This window comes from Nicotiana tomentosiformis, chromosome 8, assembly GCF_000390325.3.
Source record: "Nicotiana tomentosiformis chromosome 8, ASM39032v3, whole genome shotgun sequence".
Taxonomy (NCBI): Eukaryota; Viridiplantae; Streptophyta; class Magnoliopsida; order Solanales; family Solanaceae; genus Nicotiana; species Nicotiana tomentosiformis.
The window spans coordinates 83,356,831-83,370,909 of NC_090819.1; the positions used below are offsets into that span (position 1 = coordinate 83,356,831).

General features: G+C 43.6%; 1 protein-coding gene across 1 annotated transcript; it reads left to right on the plus strand.

Annotated features, from left to right (window-relative positions):
• Positions 1–12,999: 12,999 nt before the first annotated feature.
• Positions 13,000–13,614, plus strand: LOC138897739 (uncharacterized). The gene has a single exon (XM_070183750.1). It carries the CDS (start codon positions 13,000–13,002, stop codon positions 13,612–13,614), a length of 615 nt encoding a protein of 204 aa, XP_070039851.1.
• The last annotated feature ends 465 nt before the right edge of the window (positions 13,615–14,079 follow it).

The following is a 14,079-nucleotide window of genomic DNA, read 5'->3' on the forward strand; positions in this document are numbered from 1 at the left end:
TTAGTAAATTTGATATAGTTAGACTCGTGAGTGAATGAGCTTTCATATTTTATGACTTTTACCCGATTCCGAGAAATGGGGCCCACATGCGATTTTTGAGTTAAATTTCAGAATTTTCATTAAATGTTGATTTCGTTAATTAGATGAGTCTATTATTGTTGTATTTATGATACGTAATTTCTTTTGGCTAGATTTGGGCCATTCAGAGGCGGATATTCGTGGGAAAGGCATTGTGACCGATTAATTGAGCTTGACTCGAGGTAAGTGGCTTGCCTAACGTTGTGTGGGGGAAATCCCCTTAAGATTTGGAATTATTGTGATATGTGAGCGCCGTGTACATGAGTTGACGAGTACGTACACGGGCTAGTTGTGGTAAAACCCGATTTTCTTACCGAGCAGCAACATGTTTTTCTGTTATTTTGAGTTATACCATTTTAATGAGTACTAATCTATTTTCATTCTTAATTGAGTTATTCCAATATGTGTAGCTACCATGTTTAGTCTAATACAACATGTCTACGTGTCTTAATTGTTTATGTGAATTATGTGCAGCATGCTTAGTGAATTTCCTGCTTCTTCCCTGACTGGTACTTAGTCTAAATTGTAAGAATTTCGTGATGTAGTTGTATTTCTACCATTCGCGTTGCATATTTACTTTGGGACTACAGAGCGGTATTCCGGGAGATCCCCCTGTACTGCATAATTACTTTGGGACTACGGAACGGTATTCCTGGAGATCCCCCTGTACTGCATAATTACTTTGGGACTACGGAACAGTTTTTCGGGAGATCCCCCCTGCACATTTATTTTGGGACTACGGAACGGTATTCCGGAAGATCCCCCTGCACATTTATTTTGGGACTACGGAACAGTATTCCGGGAGATCCCCCTGCACATTTATTTTGGGACTACGGAATGGTATTCCGGGAGATCCCCATGCATATTTATTTTGGGACTACGGAACGGTATTTCGGGAGATCCCCCTGCACATTTACGTTTGGGACTACGGGACGGTATCTCGGGAGATCCCCCTGCACATTTACGTTTGGGACTACGGGACGGTATCTCGGGAGATCCCCTGTTGTGTTTTTGTGTACTAAGCTGTTGCCTTCTATGATTTCATTGTTATTAAATTTCAGTCTTTATTTTATTGCAGTATTACACTCTATATTATTTTATTATATACTTACCAGTAGGGCCTTGACCTGACCTCGTCACTACTCGACCGAGGTTAGGCTTGGCACTTACTGAGTACCGATTATGGTGTACTCAGGCTACTCTCTGCACATGTTTTTTGTGTGCAGATCGAGGTGTACCTTATCAGCCGCACTGTCAGTGAGTCGGGACAACTTTGGAGACTTCAAGGTATATCTGCCGCGTCTGCAGACCTCAGAGTCCCCTTCTACTCTTTCTCATGCCCATTATCTTCTGTATTTTTCCTTGTTAGACTCTGATGTATAGAGACACTAAATTTTCCTTCTGTAGTTTGCGATTCACAATGTTCCAGATTTTGAGATTTGTTGTGTATTTTTGAATAGTTGGTTAAATTTATATTTTTATTTTATTATTCCGCAAAATGTTAGGCTTACCTAGTTGTAGAGACTAGGTGTCGTCACGACGTCACACGGAAGGGAAATTGGATCGTGACAAGTTGGTATCAGAGCTCTAGATTCATAGGTGTCGTGAGTCACAAACCGATTTATTAGAGTCTCGCGGATCCGTACGGAGACGTCTGTACTTATCTTCGGGAGGCTATGGAATTGTTAGGAAAATTTCACTACTTTGATTCCTTGTCGTGCGAAAATTGTTGACTTCAGAGATTCTAAATTTCTGTATTCTATTCTTTCATAGATGGTGAGGACACGTACAAGCTGATATGATGAACATGCACCCGCGCCCCCTGCTAGAGCCGCGAGAGGCCGGGACCGGGGTATAGGACGAGGACGTCCACATAGTGCAGCCAGAGCACCCGCACGAGTTGCTACAGAGGAGCCCCAGTAGCTCAAGCTGGAGGGCAGACACCTGAGATACCTGTTGCTGCACCAACTCTCCAGGAGACTCTAGCCCAGTTTCTGAGCATGTTCAGCACCTTAGCTCATGCTGGATTGATTCCACTTGCTCTTGCCACATCTCAGGCCAGGGGAGGAGCACAGACTCCCGTCGCCGGTACTCCAGAGCAGCGAGTTCAGGTCGACCAGGTTCCAGAGATTGTACTAATGCAGCTAGTAGCTCCAGCTCAGCCCGAGGTTAGGGCATCAACTTTTGAGGCGGAGCAGCTCAGACTTGAGAGGTACAAGAAGTACCACCCACCTACTTTCAGCGGATTGGCTACAGATGATGCTCAGGGTTTTTTGGAGGAGTGTCATCGTATTCTCCGTACTATGGGCATGGCGGAGACGAGCGGGGTTTCTTTTACCATATTCCAACTTAGAGGAGTAGCCAATCAGTAGTGGCGTACTTATGAGTTGAGTAGTCCGGTTGAGGCAGCTTCACTTACATGGACTTAGTTCTCGGACATGTTTTTGAGAGAGTATGTCCCTCAGAGCCTCAGGGACTCATGGCGCGCAGAGTTTGAGCAGCTGCGCTAGGGTGCTATGACTGTGTCAGAGTATGTAGTTCGCTTCAGTGATTTGGCCCGACATGTACCGGCCTTAGTTGCCACAGTTCGAGAGAGGGTTCGACGGTTTATTGAGGGTCTCCATCCTAGCATCCGGAGTAGTATGTGCCAGGGAATTGGAGATGGATATTTTCTTATCAGTAGGCTGTGGGTATTGCTAGGAGATTCGAGGGCATGTTTTCCCGGGATAGAGAGGAGAGGGAGGCCAAGAGGTCTCGAGAGGCTGGTTATTATTCTGGAGCTCGTGCCCCAGCAGCTCGCCATGGTAGGGGTTATGTGAGCCGCCCCGTTCATTCAGCTCTTCCAGCCTCCAGCGGTGTTCCTGCTCCTTCTAGACCCCAAGAGCCTTATTATGCACCGCCAGTATCTAGTGTGCCTCCTACATGGGGTGTTCCTAGCGGCCAGTCCAGCAGACCTGGCCCGAGCCAGTAACAGTAGCCACGCCCTCCCAGAGCTTGTTTTGAGTGTGGAGACACTCGCCACATGGTGAGGGATTGCCCCAGGATTAGGAGGGGTGCACCTCCACAGACTTTTCAGCCACAGCGTGCTCCACGGGGTCCTCAGGATATGATTATAGCACCAGCTGCCACCCCACCTGCTCAACCAGCTCAAGGTGGAGGACGGGGAGGTAGAGGTCGCCCTAGAAGGGGAGGCCAGGCCAGATATTATGCACTTCCTGCTCGTACAGAGGCAGTTGCTTCTGATTCTTTCATTACAGGTATTGTTCTGGTCTGTCATAGAGACGCGTCGGTATTATTTGACCCAGGCTCTACATATTCTTATGTGTCCTCTTATTTTGCTCCGTATTTGGGAGTATCTCGGGATTCTTTGAGTTCCCCTATTTATGTATCTACTCCTATGGGAGATTCTCTTGTTGTGGACCGTGTGTATCGGTCATGTTTGATTGCTCTTAGTGGTTTTGAGACCAGAGCCGATTTACTATTGCTCATCATGGTAGACATTGATATTATTTTGGGCATGGACTGGTTGTCGCCCAATTATGCTATTCTTGATTGTCATGCTAAAATCGTGATGCTGGCTATGCCAGGTTTACCGCGATTAGAGTGGAGAGGTACCTTAGAGTATACTCCAAGCAGAGTTATTTCTTTTCTTAAAGCTTAACGAATGGTTTAGAAGGGGTGTGACGCGTATCTAGCTTATGTGAGAGATGTCAGTATTGATACCCCTACAGTTGAGTCAGTTCCAGTAGTGAGGGACTTTCCAGATATGTTTCCAGCAGATCTTCTGAGCATGCCGCCCGACAGAGATATTGATTTTGGCATTGATTTGTTGTCGGGCACTAAGCCCATCTCTATTACTCCATATCATATGGTTCCTCCTGAATTGAAGGAGTTGAAAGAGCAGTTACAAGAATTGCTTGATAAAGGCTTCATTCGGCCTAGTGTGTCACCTTGGGGTGCTCCTGTCTTATTTGTAAAGAAGAATGATGGTTCTATGCGTATGTGTATTGATTACCGCCGGCTGAACAAAGTCACAGTGAAGAAGAGGTATCCATTGCCTCGTATTGATGACTTATTTGATCAGTTACAGGGTGCCAGGGTATTTTCCAAGATTGACTTATGTTCAGGTTATCATCAGTTGAAGATTCGGGAGTTAGATATCCCAAAGACTTCTTTCAGGACCAGATATGGTCACTATGAGTTTCTTGTGATGTCTTTTGGGCTGACCAATGCCCCAACAACTTTTATGCACTTGATGTACAATGTGTTCCGGCCCTATCTTGACTCATTTGTCATTGTGTTTATTGATGACATTCTAGTATACTCCCAGAGTCGGGAGGATCATGAGCAGCACCTGAGGACTGCACTTCAGACCTTGAGAGAAAAGAAGTTATATCCAAAATTTTTAAAGTGTGAGTTTTGGCTAGACTGAATGGTATTCTTGGGTCATATAGTATCGAGTGAGGGGATCCAGGTGGATCTAAAGAAGATTGAAGCAGTGCAGAGTTGGCCCAGACCGTCCTCAGCTATAGAGATCCGGAGTTTTCTTGGTTTGGCGAGGTATTACCGTCGCTTTGTAGAGGGATTCTCATCTATTGCAGCACCTATGACCAGGCTGACCCAGAAGGGTGCTCCGTTCAGGTGGGCAGAGGAATGTGAGGAGAGCTTTCAGAAGCTCAAGACAACTTTGACTACAGCCCCAGTATTGGTATTACCTACAGGTTCAGGCTCTTATACTGTATATTGTGATGTATCACGGATTGGTCTCGGCACGATGTTGATGCAGGACGGTAGGGTGATTTCCTACGCATCTAGACAGCTGAAGGTGCACGAAAAGAACTATCCTGTCCACGACCTTGAGTTAGCAGCTATTGTTCATGCCTTGAAGATATGGCGGCATTATTTGTACGGTGTTCCTTGTGAGATTTACATCGATCATCGGAGTTTGCAGCATCTGTTTAAGCAGAAAGATCTTAACTTACGTCAGCGGAGGTGGTTGGAGCTACTTAAGGATTATGATATCACTATTTTGTACCACCCTAAGAAGGCCAATATGGTGGCCGATGCTTTGAGTCGCCGGGCAGAGAGTTTGGGGAGTTTAGCATATCTACCAGCAGGAGAGTGGCTATTGGCGTTGGATGTTCAGGCCTTAGCCAGCCAGTTTGTGAGATTGGATATTTCTGAGCCGAATCGAGTATTGGCTTGTGTGGTCTCTCGGTCTTCTCTTTATGATCGTATCAGGGAGCGACAGTATGATGACCTCCATCTGCTTGTCCTTAAGGACACGGTCCAGCACGGTGATGCTAAGGAGGTCACTATTGGAGATGATGGTGCATTGAGGATGCATGGCATGCTATGTGTGCCCAATGTGGATGGTTTGCGTGAGTTGAGTTTCTAGGAGGCTCATAGTTTGCGGTACTCTATTCATCCGGGTGTCGCAAAGATGTATCAGGACTTGAAACAACATTACTGGTGGAGGATAATGAAGAAGAACATAGTAGAGTATGCGGCTCGATGTCTGAATTGCCAGCAGGTAAAATATGAGCATCAATGACCAGGTGGATTGCTTCAGAAGTTTGAGATTCCAGAGTGGAAATGGGAGCGGATCACTATGGATTTCGTTGTTGGACTTCCACGGACCCAGCGGAGGTTTGATGCAGTTTGGGTGATTGTGGATAGGTTGACCAAGTCGGCTCATTTCATTCATGTGATGACTACCTATTCTTCCGAGCAGCTAGCTCGAATCTACATCCGTGAGATCGTCAGGCTTCATGGCATACCTGTATCTATTATCTCTGACCGGGGTACGCAGTTTACATCACGGTTCTGGAGAGTTGTACAACATGAGTTGGGTACTAGGGTTGAGTTGAGCACAACATTTCACCCTCAGATGGATGGGCAGTCCGAGCGCACTATTCAGATATTAGAGGATATGCTCCGTACGTGTGTGATAGATTTTGGGGGGTGTTTGGGACCAGATCTTGCCACTTGTTGAGTTTGCTTACAATAATAGTTATCAGTCCAGCATTCAGATGGCACCGTATGAGGCTCTGTACGATAGGCAGTGTCGGTCCCCAGTGGGTTGGTTCGAACCTGGTGAGGCCAGATTATTGGGTATGGACTTGGTTCAGGATGCCTTGGAAAAAGTGAAGGTGATTCAAGATAGACTTCGCACAGCCCAGTCCAGACAGAAGAGTTATGCGGACCGGAAGGTTCGCGATGTGGCATTCATGGTTGGAGAGCGAATCTTGCTCCGGGTTTTGCCTATGAAGGGCGTTATGAGGTTTGGAAAGAAGGGCAAGCTGAGCCCAAGGTTCATTGGTCCATTTGAGGTGTTGCATCGAGTTGGGGAGGTTGCTTATGAGCTTGCCTTGCCTCCCAGTCTAGCAGGAGTTCATCCGGGATTCCATGTTTCTATGCTCCGAAAGTATCACGGCGATCCGTCCCATGTGTTGGATTTCAGCTCAGGTCAATTGGACAAGCATATATCCTATGTTGAGGAGCTCGTGGCTATTTTAGACAGGCAGGTCAGAAAGCTAGGATCAAAGAATATTGCTTCCGTGAAGGTTCATTGGAGGGGACAGCCGGTCGAGGAGGCGACTTGGGAGACCGAGCAGGATATGAACAACCGTTATCCTCATCTTTTCACCACTTCAGGTATGTCTATATGCTCGTTCGAGGACGAACGATTATTTTAAGAGGAGGAGAATGTAACGACCCGACCAGTCATTTTGAGAGATAGAGCCCCGAACCCCTATTAACTGCTTTCCCTATATTTATTTCTGCTATTGTGACTTGCAGGGATGATTGGTTTTGAGTTTCGAAGTGTTTTGGGACACTTAGTCCCTAAATGAGAGCTTAAGCCTTAGGATTTGGACCGTAGTCAGAATTGTGTGAAGACAACTCCGAAATGAAATTCCGTCGGTTCCATTAGCTCCGTTAGGTGATTTTTGGTTTAGGGGCGTGTTCAGATTGTGTTTTGGAGGTCCGTAGCTCATTTAGGCTTGAAATGGCTAAAGTCGAATTTTTGGAGTTTTGGGCTGGTAGTGGAATTTTTGATATCGGGGTCATTTTCCGATTCTGGAAGTTGGAGTAGGTCCGTAATGTTGATTAGGACTTGTGCGCACAATTTGAGGTCAATCGCACGTGATTTGATAGGTTTCGGCATCGGTTGTAGAATTTTGAAGTTTCAAGTTCTTTAAGTTTGAATCGGAGGGTGATTCGTGATTTTAGCGTTGTTTGATGTGATTTAAGAGCTCGAATAAGTTCGTATGGTATCATAGGATTGATTGGTAGGTTTGGTTGAGGTCCCTGGGGCCTCAGGTGAGTTTCGAGTGCTTAACGGATCAAAAGTTGGATGTGTGTTGCTGCTGAAGTCTTCAGGCTTCTGTCATTTTCGCACCTGCGGTGGAGAGGCCGCAGGTGCGTGATCGCACGTGCGGAGAGGCAAGCGCAGAAGCGGATTTGGGAAGTGTGGTCAGGGGTCGTAGGTGCGAAGGGAAATGTCGCATATGCGATGCCCGTAGATGCATTAAAGGACCTGCAGGCGCGGAGGAGATCGCAGAAGCGGACAATAGTCCGCAGGCGCGCACTCGCAGGTGCGGCCCTTTTTCCGCAGAAGCGGACCCAACCCTCTTAAGTCGTTTCCGTACCTGCGAAGCAGGTGCGACCCAAGGTCCGTAGATGCGGAATAACTGGGCAGAAAAGGGGCAGATTCGAGGGTTTGAAGTTCACTTCACAAATTTGATTGAGAGCTCGGTAGAAGGCGGAATTTGGAGAGACTTTCGGAGAAAGTTTTTGGGTAATGATTCTTAACTCCCTTATGGTTATATTTCACTAATATATGTTTGAATTCATCGTTTAAAAACGGATTTGGGGTGAAAAATTGAGAAAAGTTCTTAGGCCAAATTTTGGAGTTTTGACCGAGATTTTGGTGTTAGCTTTTAGCAAATTTGATATGGTTAGACTCGTGAGTGAATGAGCTTTCGTATTTTATGACTTTTACCCGATTTCGAGAAGTGGGCCCCACGGGCAATTTTTGAGTTAAATTTCGGAATTTTCGTTAAATGTTGATTTTGTTAATTAGATCAGTCTATTATTGTTGTATTTATGATACGTAATTTCTTTTGGCTAGATTTGGGCCATTTAGAGCCGTATATTCGTGGGAAAGGCATTGTGACCGATTAATTGAGTTTGACTCGAGGTAAGTGGCTTGCCTAACTTTGTGTGGGGGAAATCCCCTTAAGATTTAAAATTATTGTGATATGTGAGCGCCGTGTACGTGAGGTGGCGAGTACGTACACGGGCTAGTTGTGGTAAAACCCGATTTTCTTACCGAGCAACAACATGTTTTCCTGTTATTTTGAGTTATACCATTTTAATGAGTACTAATCTATTTTCATTCTTAATTGAGTTATTCCAATATGTGTAGCTACCATGTTTAGTCTAATACAACATGTCTACGTGTCTTAATTGTTTATGTGAATTATGTGCAGCATGCTTAGTGAATTTCCTACTTCTTCCCTGACTGGTACTTAGTCTAAATTGTAAGAATTTCGTGATGTAGTTGTATTTCTACCATTCGCGCTGCATATTTACTTTGGGACTACGGAACGGTATTTCAGGAGATCCCCCTGTACTGCATAATTACTTTGGGATTACGGAATAGTATTCCGGGAGATCCCCTCTGTCTTGCATATTTACTTTGGGACTACGGAACGGTATTCCGGGAGATCCCCCTGTACATTTATTTTGGGACATTCCGGGAGATCCCCCTGTATATTTATTTTGGGACTACGGAACGGTATTCCGGGAGATCCCCCTGCACATTTATTTTGGGACTACGGAACGGTATTCCGGGAGATCCTCATGCACATTTATTTTGGGACTACAGAACGGTATTCCGGGAGATCCCCCTGCATATTTACGTTTGGGACTACGGGACGGTATCTCGGGAGATTCCCATGCACATTTACATTTGGGACTACGGGACGGTATCTCGGGAGATCCCCAGTTGTGTTTCTGTGTACTAAGCTGTTACCTTCTATGATTTCATTGTTGTTAAATTTCAGCCTTTATTTTATTGCAGTATTACACTCTATATTATTTTATTATATACTTACCAGTAGGGCCTTGACCTGACCTCATCACTACTCGACCGAGGTTAGGCTTGGCACTTACTGAGTACCGATTGTGGTGTACTCAGGCTACTCTCTGCACATGTTTTTCGTGTGCAGATCGAGGTGTACCTTATCAGCCGCACTGTCAGTGAGTCGGGACAGCTATGGAGACTTCAAGGTATATCTACCGCGTCCGCAGACCTCAGAGTCCCCTTATACTCTTTTTCATGCCCATCTTCTATATTTTTCCTTGTTAGACTCTGATGTATAGAGACACTAGATTTTCCTTCTGTAGTTTGTGATTCACGATATTTCGGGTTTTGGGATTTGTTGTGTATTTTTGAATAGTTGGTTAAATTTATATTTTTATTTCATTATCCCGCAAAATATTAGGCTTACCTAATTGTATAGACTAGGTACCGTCACGACGTCACACGGAAGAAAAATTGGGTCGTAACAGAATTAATATGAATTTGGTAAATAAAACCTAACTAGACATAAATTAAGCAAACTAATAAATACTAAATCCTAGATAACTTAGGAATACTAATTAATCTTGGTTTAATTTCCAACAAAATATATTCTCCCACTCATTTTATGTGATAGTATTTAATTGGGCGAGGACTTTAAGTAATAAAGAAGACTTTTGAATTTGTTTCTTAAAATAGCTCATAGACTTTTGTAAGGATATAAAATCATGTCGCTAAGGGAAAAAATATTTTCTTAATTTGTGACATTGAAAATTCGAACTTCTTGATTTATATGAATTATCTCATCTACCGAAAAAGAAGAAGAAGAGAATTAACTGTCTCATATTCTAACAAAACTTAAACAGTTGGGACAATTTGATTTTCTCATATAATTTGTTGTTGTTGTTTTATTTGATTAATGGTCCATTTGTAAACCAAAAACCATACTGGTGGACCAATTCCTTAATTGTGCATTAATAAGCCTACTAGGAAAAGCATGATGTGAGTGCTAACAACTAAATTTTAATTTTCTTCATGATAAAGATACTTTTGTCATTGTAAATGCAGGCAACATTGTTCACTAATTAACCAAACAACATAATACAGTTAATTTGCTATTCTACCTATCCTCGCCTCCTAGAGAAAAAATGAAGTACCAAAATCTATCTACGGTTAAAACTATAAATCTTTCCAAATTTATTGGCATTAGTTAAGAAGCAAAGCTCTCAAAATACTTTTCTGGACATGCTTAATTATCAAGATCAACAACAAATTCTCATTCCAAAGAATACGCACAGAATAATTCAAATTCCTACTTTTTCTAGTTCAATTATATACATCCATGGTCCAATTAATATAGTTTCCTTCATATTTTCCGGAGTGAGTTTTCCTCCATATTTTCTATTAACTAATCGCGGATAAATTTGAACTAAAGTACACTTATTTATGGTAGTTGATTTCTCTCTTTGTTGCTAATCTATAAATTGATTAACATCCACAGTATTCACTATGTGCTGTGTCTCAATTAAATCTAGGAGGTAGTATATAAAGTTCGTTATTATGGCTCTTAAAAATTGACTGCTTAGCTATAATACCATGTCTGCTACATTGATCATTAATCAAGCAATCAACATCATTATATCCTAATCAATTTTCCCCAAAAAGTAAAAATTGAAATCAATTGGCAAAATATAAATCTGTGTACGGTCAAAATCGATTAAGTCGGTCGTACGGACTGATCGAAATGGTAATACTACGATCAAAGGGTATCAGCATAACGACAGGTCGAGGTCCGGAGTAAGGGCGTCAAGCTTCAAGCTCTAAGATCGATCAATGACAAGCTCGATATTATTATCGAGCTCATATCCAAATAAAACTACAAGGCAAAGCGAAGATTATCGAAGATGCATAGACCGACCAACACTCACCACGGATATCGGGACTCCAAGTCAGAATCGAGCTCGAACCAAGGCCGAGGGCTCGATCCAATACCGAGTTCAAGCCAGTATCGAGCTCACAGACAAGAACCGTTGCAACCGCACGAGGGAAGAGAATCTTGGCGGGAATCGAGGAAAAGACAAGTCATCATGGGTTCTCCACTATATATTTTTTATTATAGATAAATTAGGATCCCTATACTATAAAGAGGGGAATCCTTGTAAGCATAGGGGTACACATTGTAAAAAAAATTACTTTGGAGAAATTAACACTTTTTGGTTCATTTACTTTGCCTTGTTCATCAATATTTCCTTTTTCTCTGCCTTATATTTCATTTCATTTGTCAAGAACATATATATTTCTAGTTCACTCTATAAATTGTACCAAGTTATATTACGTATCCTTAGAACCATACACAAATTTAACTCTATCCAATTTTTTGGGTAAACAGTTTGGCGCTCACCGTGGGGCTAAGTATAACAGTGTTTGTTTGATACAAATCTGCAACACACACCATTTTACGCTCATCTTTTGAGAGTGCCTCTGACTCGAACTAGCAATGGCAAACCCTCGATTAATGACTTTACCCATCGACAACGAAGCCGGCCTTCAAGACGAAACCAATAACTTAGATGCCCAGGGCCGGAAGGCCACTTATCGATGTCATTGAAGCTCGAGTCGAAGTAACTGAAGCTCGAGCCGAAGTACCGCTAGATGTCAACTCACATGTGGCCTTTGAGGCAAACCAATGTTCCGAGACAGAAAATAGCATTCATGGCGGTACTCGATCTGCAGCTCGAGACTCCCATAACGTGGAAGAAAACGGAGTCAGCTTGCGTATGATTTTTGAAATATTGCAAGCCCAGCAGGTAGCGATAGCTCAGTTGCAGAGCCAAACCCAACTACCAAGCAGACCAGAGCCCAGTTTACCTCGAGAAATTGCCCACTGAACGGAGCCAGCCGTAGTGAGGTCAAACAAACCAGAATCGGGAACTACCCCCAAAATTACTAAATTACTCGAGGAGCTCACATAGCGAATCGAGGCCAACGATAAGAAAGTAGAAACATATAATTCCAGGGTCAATCAAATCCCAGGAACTCCGCCCACGATAAAAGGGTTGGATTCCAAGAAATTCGTACAAAAGCCTTTTCCTTCGAGTGTAGCCCCAAAACCAATCCCCAAAATATTTCGTATGCCTGAAATCGCTAAATATAACGGTACGACCGATCCTAACGAACACGTCATCTCTTATACGTGTGCAATCAAGTGTAACAATTTGGAAGATTATGAAATCGAGTCTGTGTCATTGAAAACATTCTGAGAGACCCTCTCGAAGGGAGCGATGATTTGGTATCACAACCTGCCACCAAATTCCATCGATTCATTTGCCATGTTAGCAGATTCGTTTGTAAGGGCACACGCCGGTGCCATAAAGGTTGCAACAAGGAAATCAGACCTTTTCAAAGTAAAACAAAGGGATAATGAAATGTTGAGGGATTTCGTGTCCCGATTTCAAATGGAATGTATGGAATTACCACCGGTCATAGACGACTAGGCCGTCCAAGCTTTCACCCGAGGGTTGAACGAGCAAAGTTCAATAGCGTCACATCAGCTGAAGCAAAATTTGATCGAGTATCCAGCAATAACTTGTGCAGATATACACAATCGATACCAGTCAAAAATCAGGGTCGAAGACGACCAATTAGGATCTCCTTCCGGATCCATGCATTAGAACAGATCGGCTATTAAAAACCAGAGGGACATCGACAGAGAACAGAGGTCGAATAGAGACCGATATCAACCATACGTGGAAGATCGAACGAACAATGGTTCGATACGCAATATCGCCCGGAACAATCGAAGGAGTGATCAAGGACAAAATTCTCAAGGGCTTATGAGCAAGAGTGGCTTTGACAAATATGCTGATCCTGTAGAGGCACCTCGACTATCAGAGTACAATTTCAGTGTCGATGCATCGAGCATTGTATTGGCGATCGGAAGAATCAAAGATACTAGGTGGCCCAGACCCATGCAAACTGACCCTTCCCAAAAGAACCCAAATTCGATGTGCAAGTATCTTGGTACGCCTGGCCATGAGACCGAGGATTGCAGACAATTAAGAGAGGAGGTAGCCCGTCTATTCAATGAGGGCTACTTTCGAGAATTCTTCAGTAACCGAGCCAAAGATCACTTCAAAGAAAGGGACGCCAACAAAAAAGATAAACAAGAGGAACCTCAGCATGTCATTCATATGATCATCGTCGGGGTCGACACTCCACAGGAACCCGTACTCAAACGCAACAAGGTATCAGTCACAGGGGAAAAACGAACTCGAAGTTATGTACCCGAGAGCACTTTATCATTCGAAATTGAAGAAGCGGAAAGCATTTCCCAGCCTCACAACGACGTTCTGGTAATTTCTATCCTATTAAATAAAGTTCAAGTGAAGCGTGTTTTAGTGGATCCAGGTATCTCTGCGAATATCATCCGATCTTGGGTGGTGGAGTAGCTCGGTTTGCAGAATCGAGTTGTGCCCGCAGCTCGGGTCTTAAACAGATTTAATATGGCCAGTGAAACGACTAAAGGGGAAATTATCCTACCCGTGAATGTGGCTGGAACCATCCAAAATACCAAGTTCCACATAATCGAAGGCGACATGAGGTACAACGCCCTACTCGGAAAGCCTTGGATCCATAATATGAGGGCAATGCCTTCGACTCTCCACCAAGTAATAAAATTTCCTACGTCGGACGGCGTGAAAATAATATACGGGGAGCAGCATGCTGTGAAGGAAATATTTGTGGTCGATGAGGTAACACCGATATCAACGTTATCAGCCTCGAAAAGGTCAAGCATAAAAGATAGACGAGTGGCCAAATAGCAGTCACAGATATCGATCTCGGCCAAATCGGTAAAACAGGAAATAGAAGATGACGAGGAAGATTTTCTGAACCCTCAAACTTTATCGTCCCCG

Bases quoted from the DNA above. Each gene is read 5' to 3' on its own strand.
- LOC138897739 (XM_070183750.1), top strand. From the start codon at position 13,000: ATGAGCAAGAGTGGCTTTGACAAATATGCTGATCCTGTAGAGGCACCT.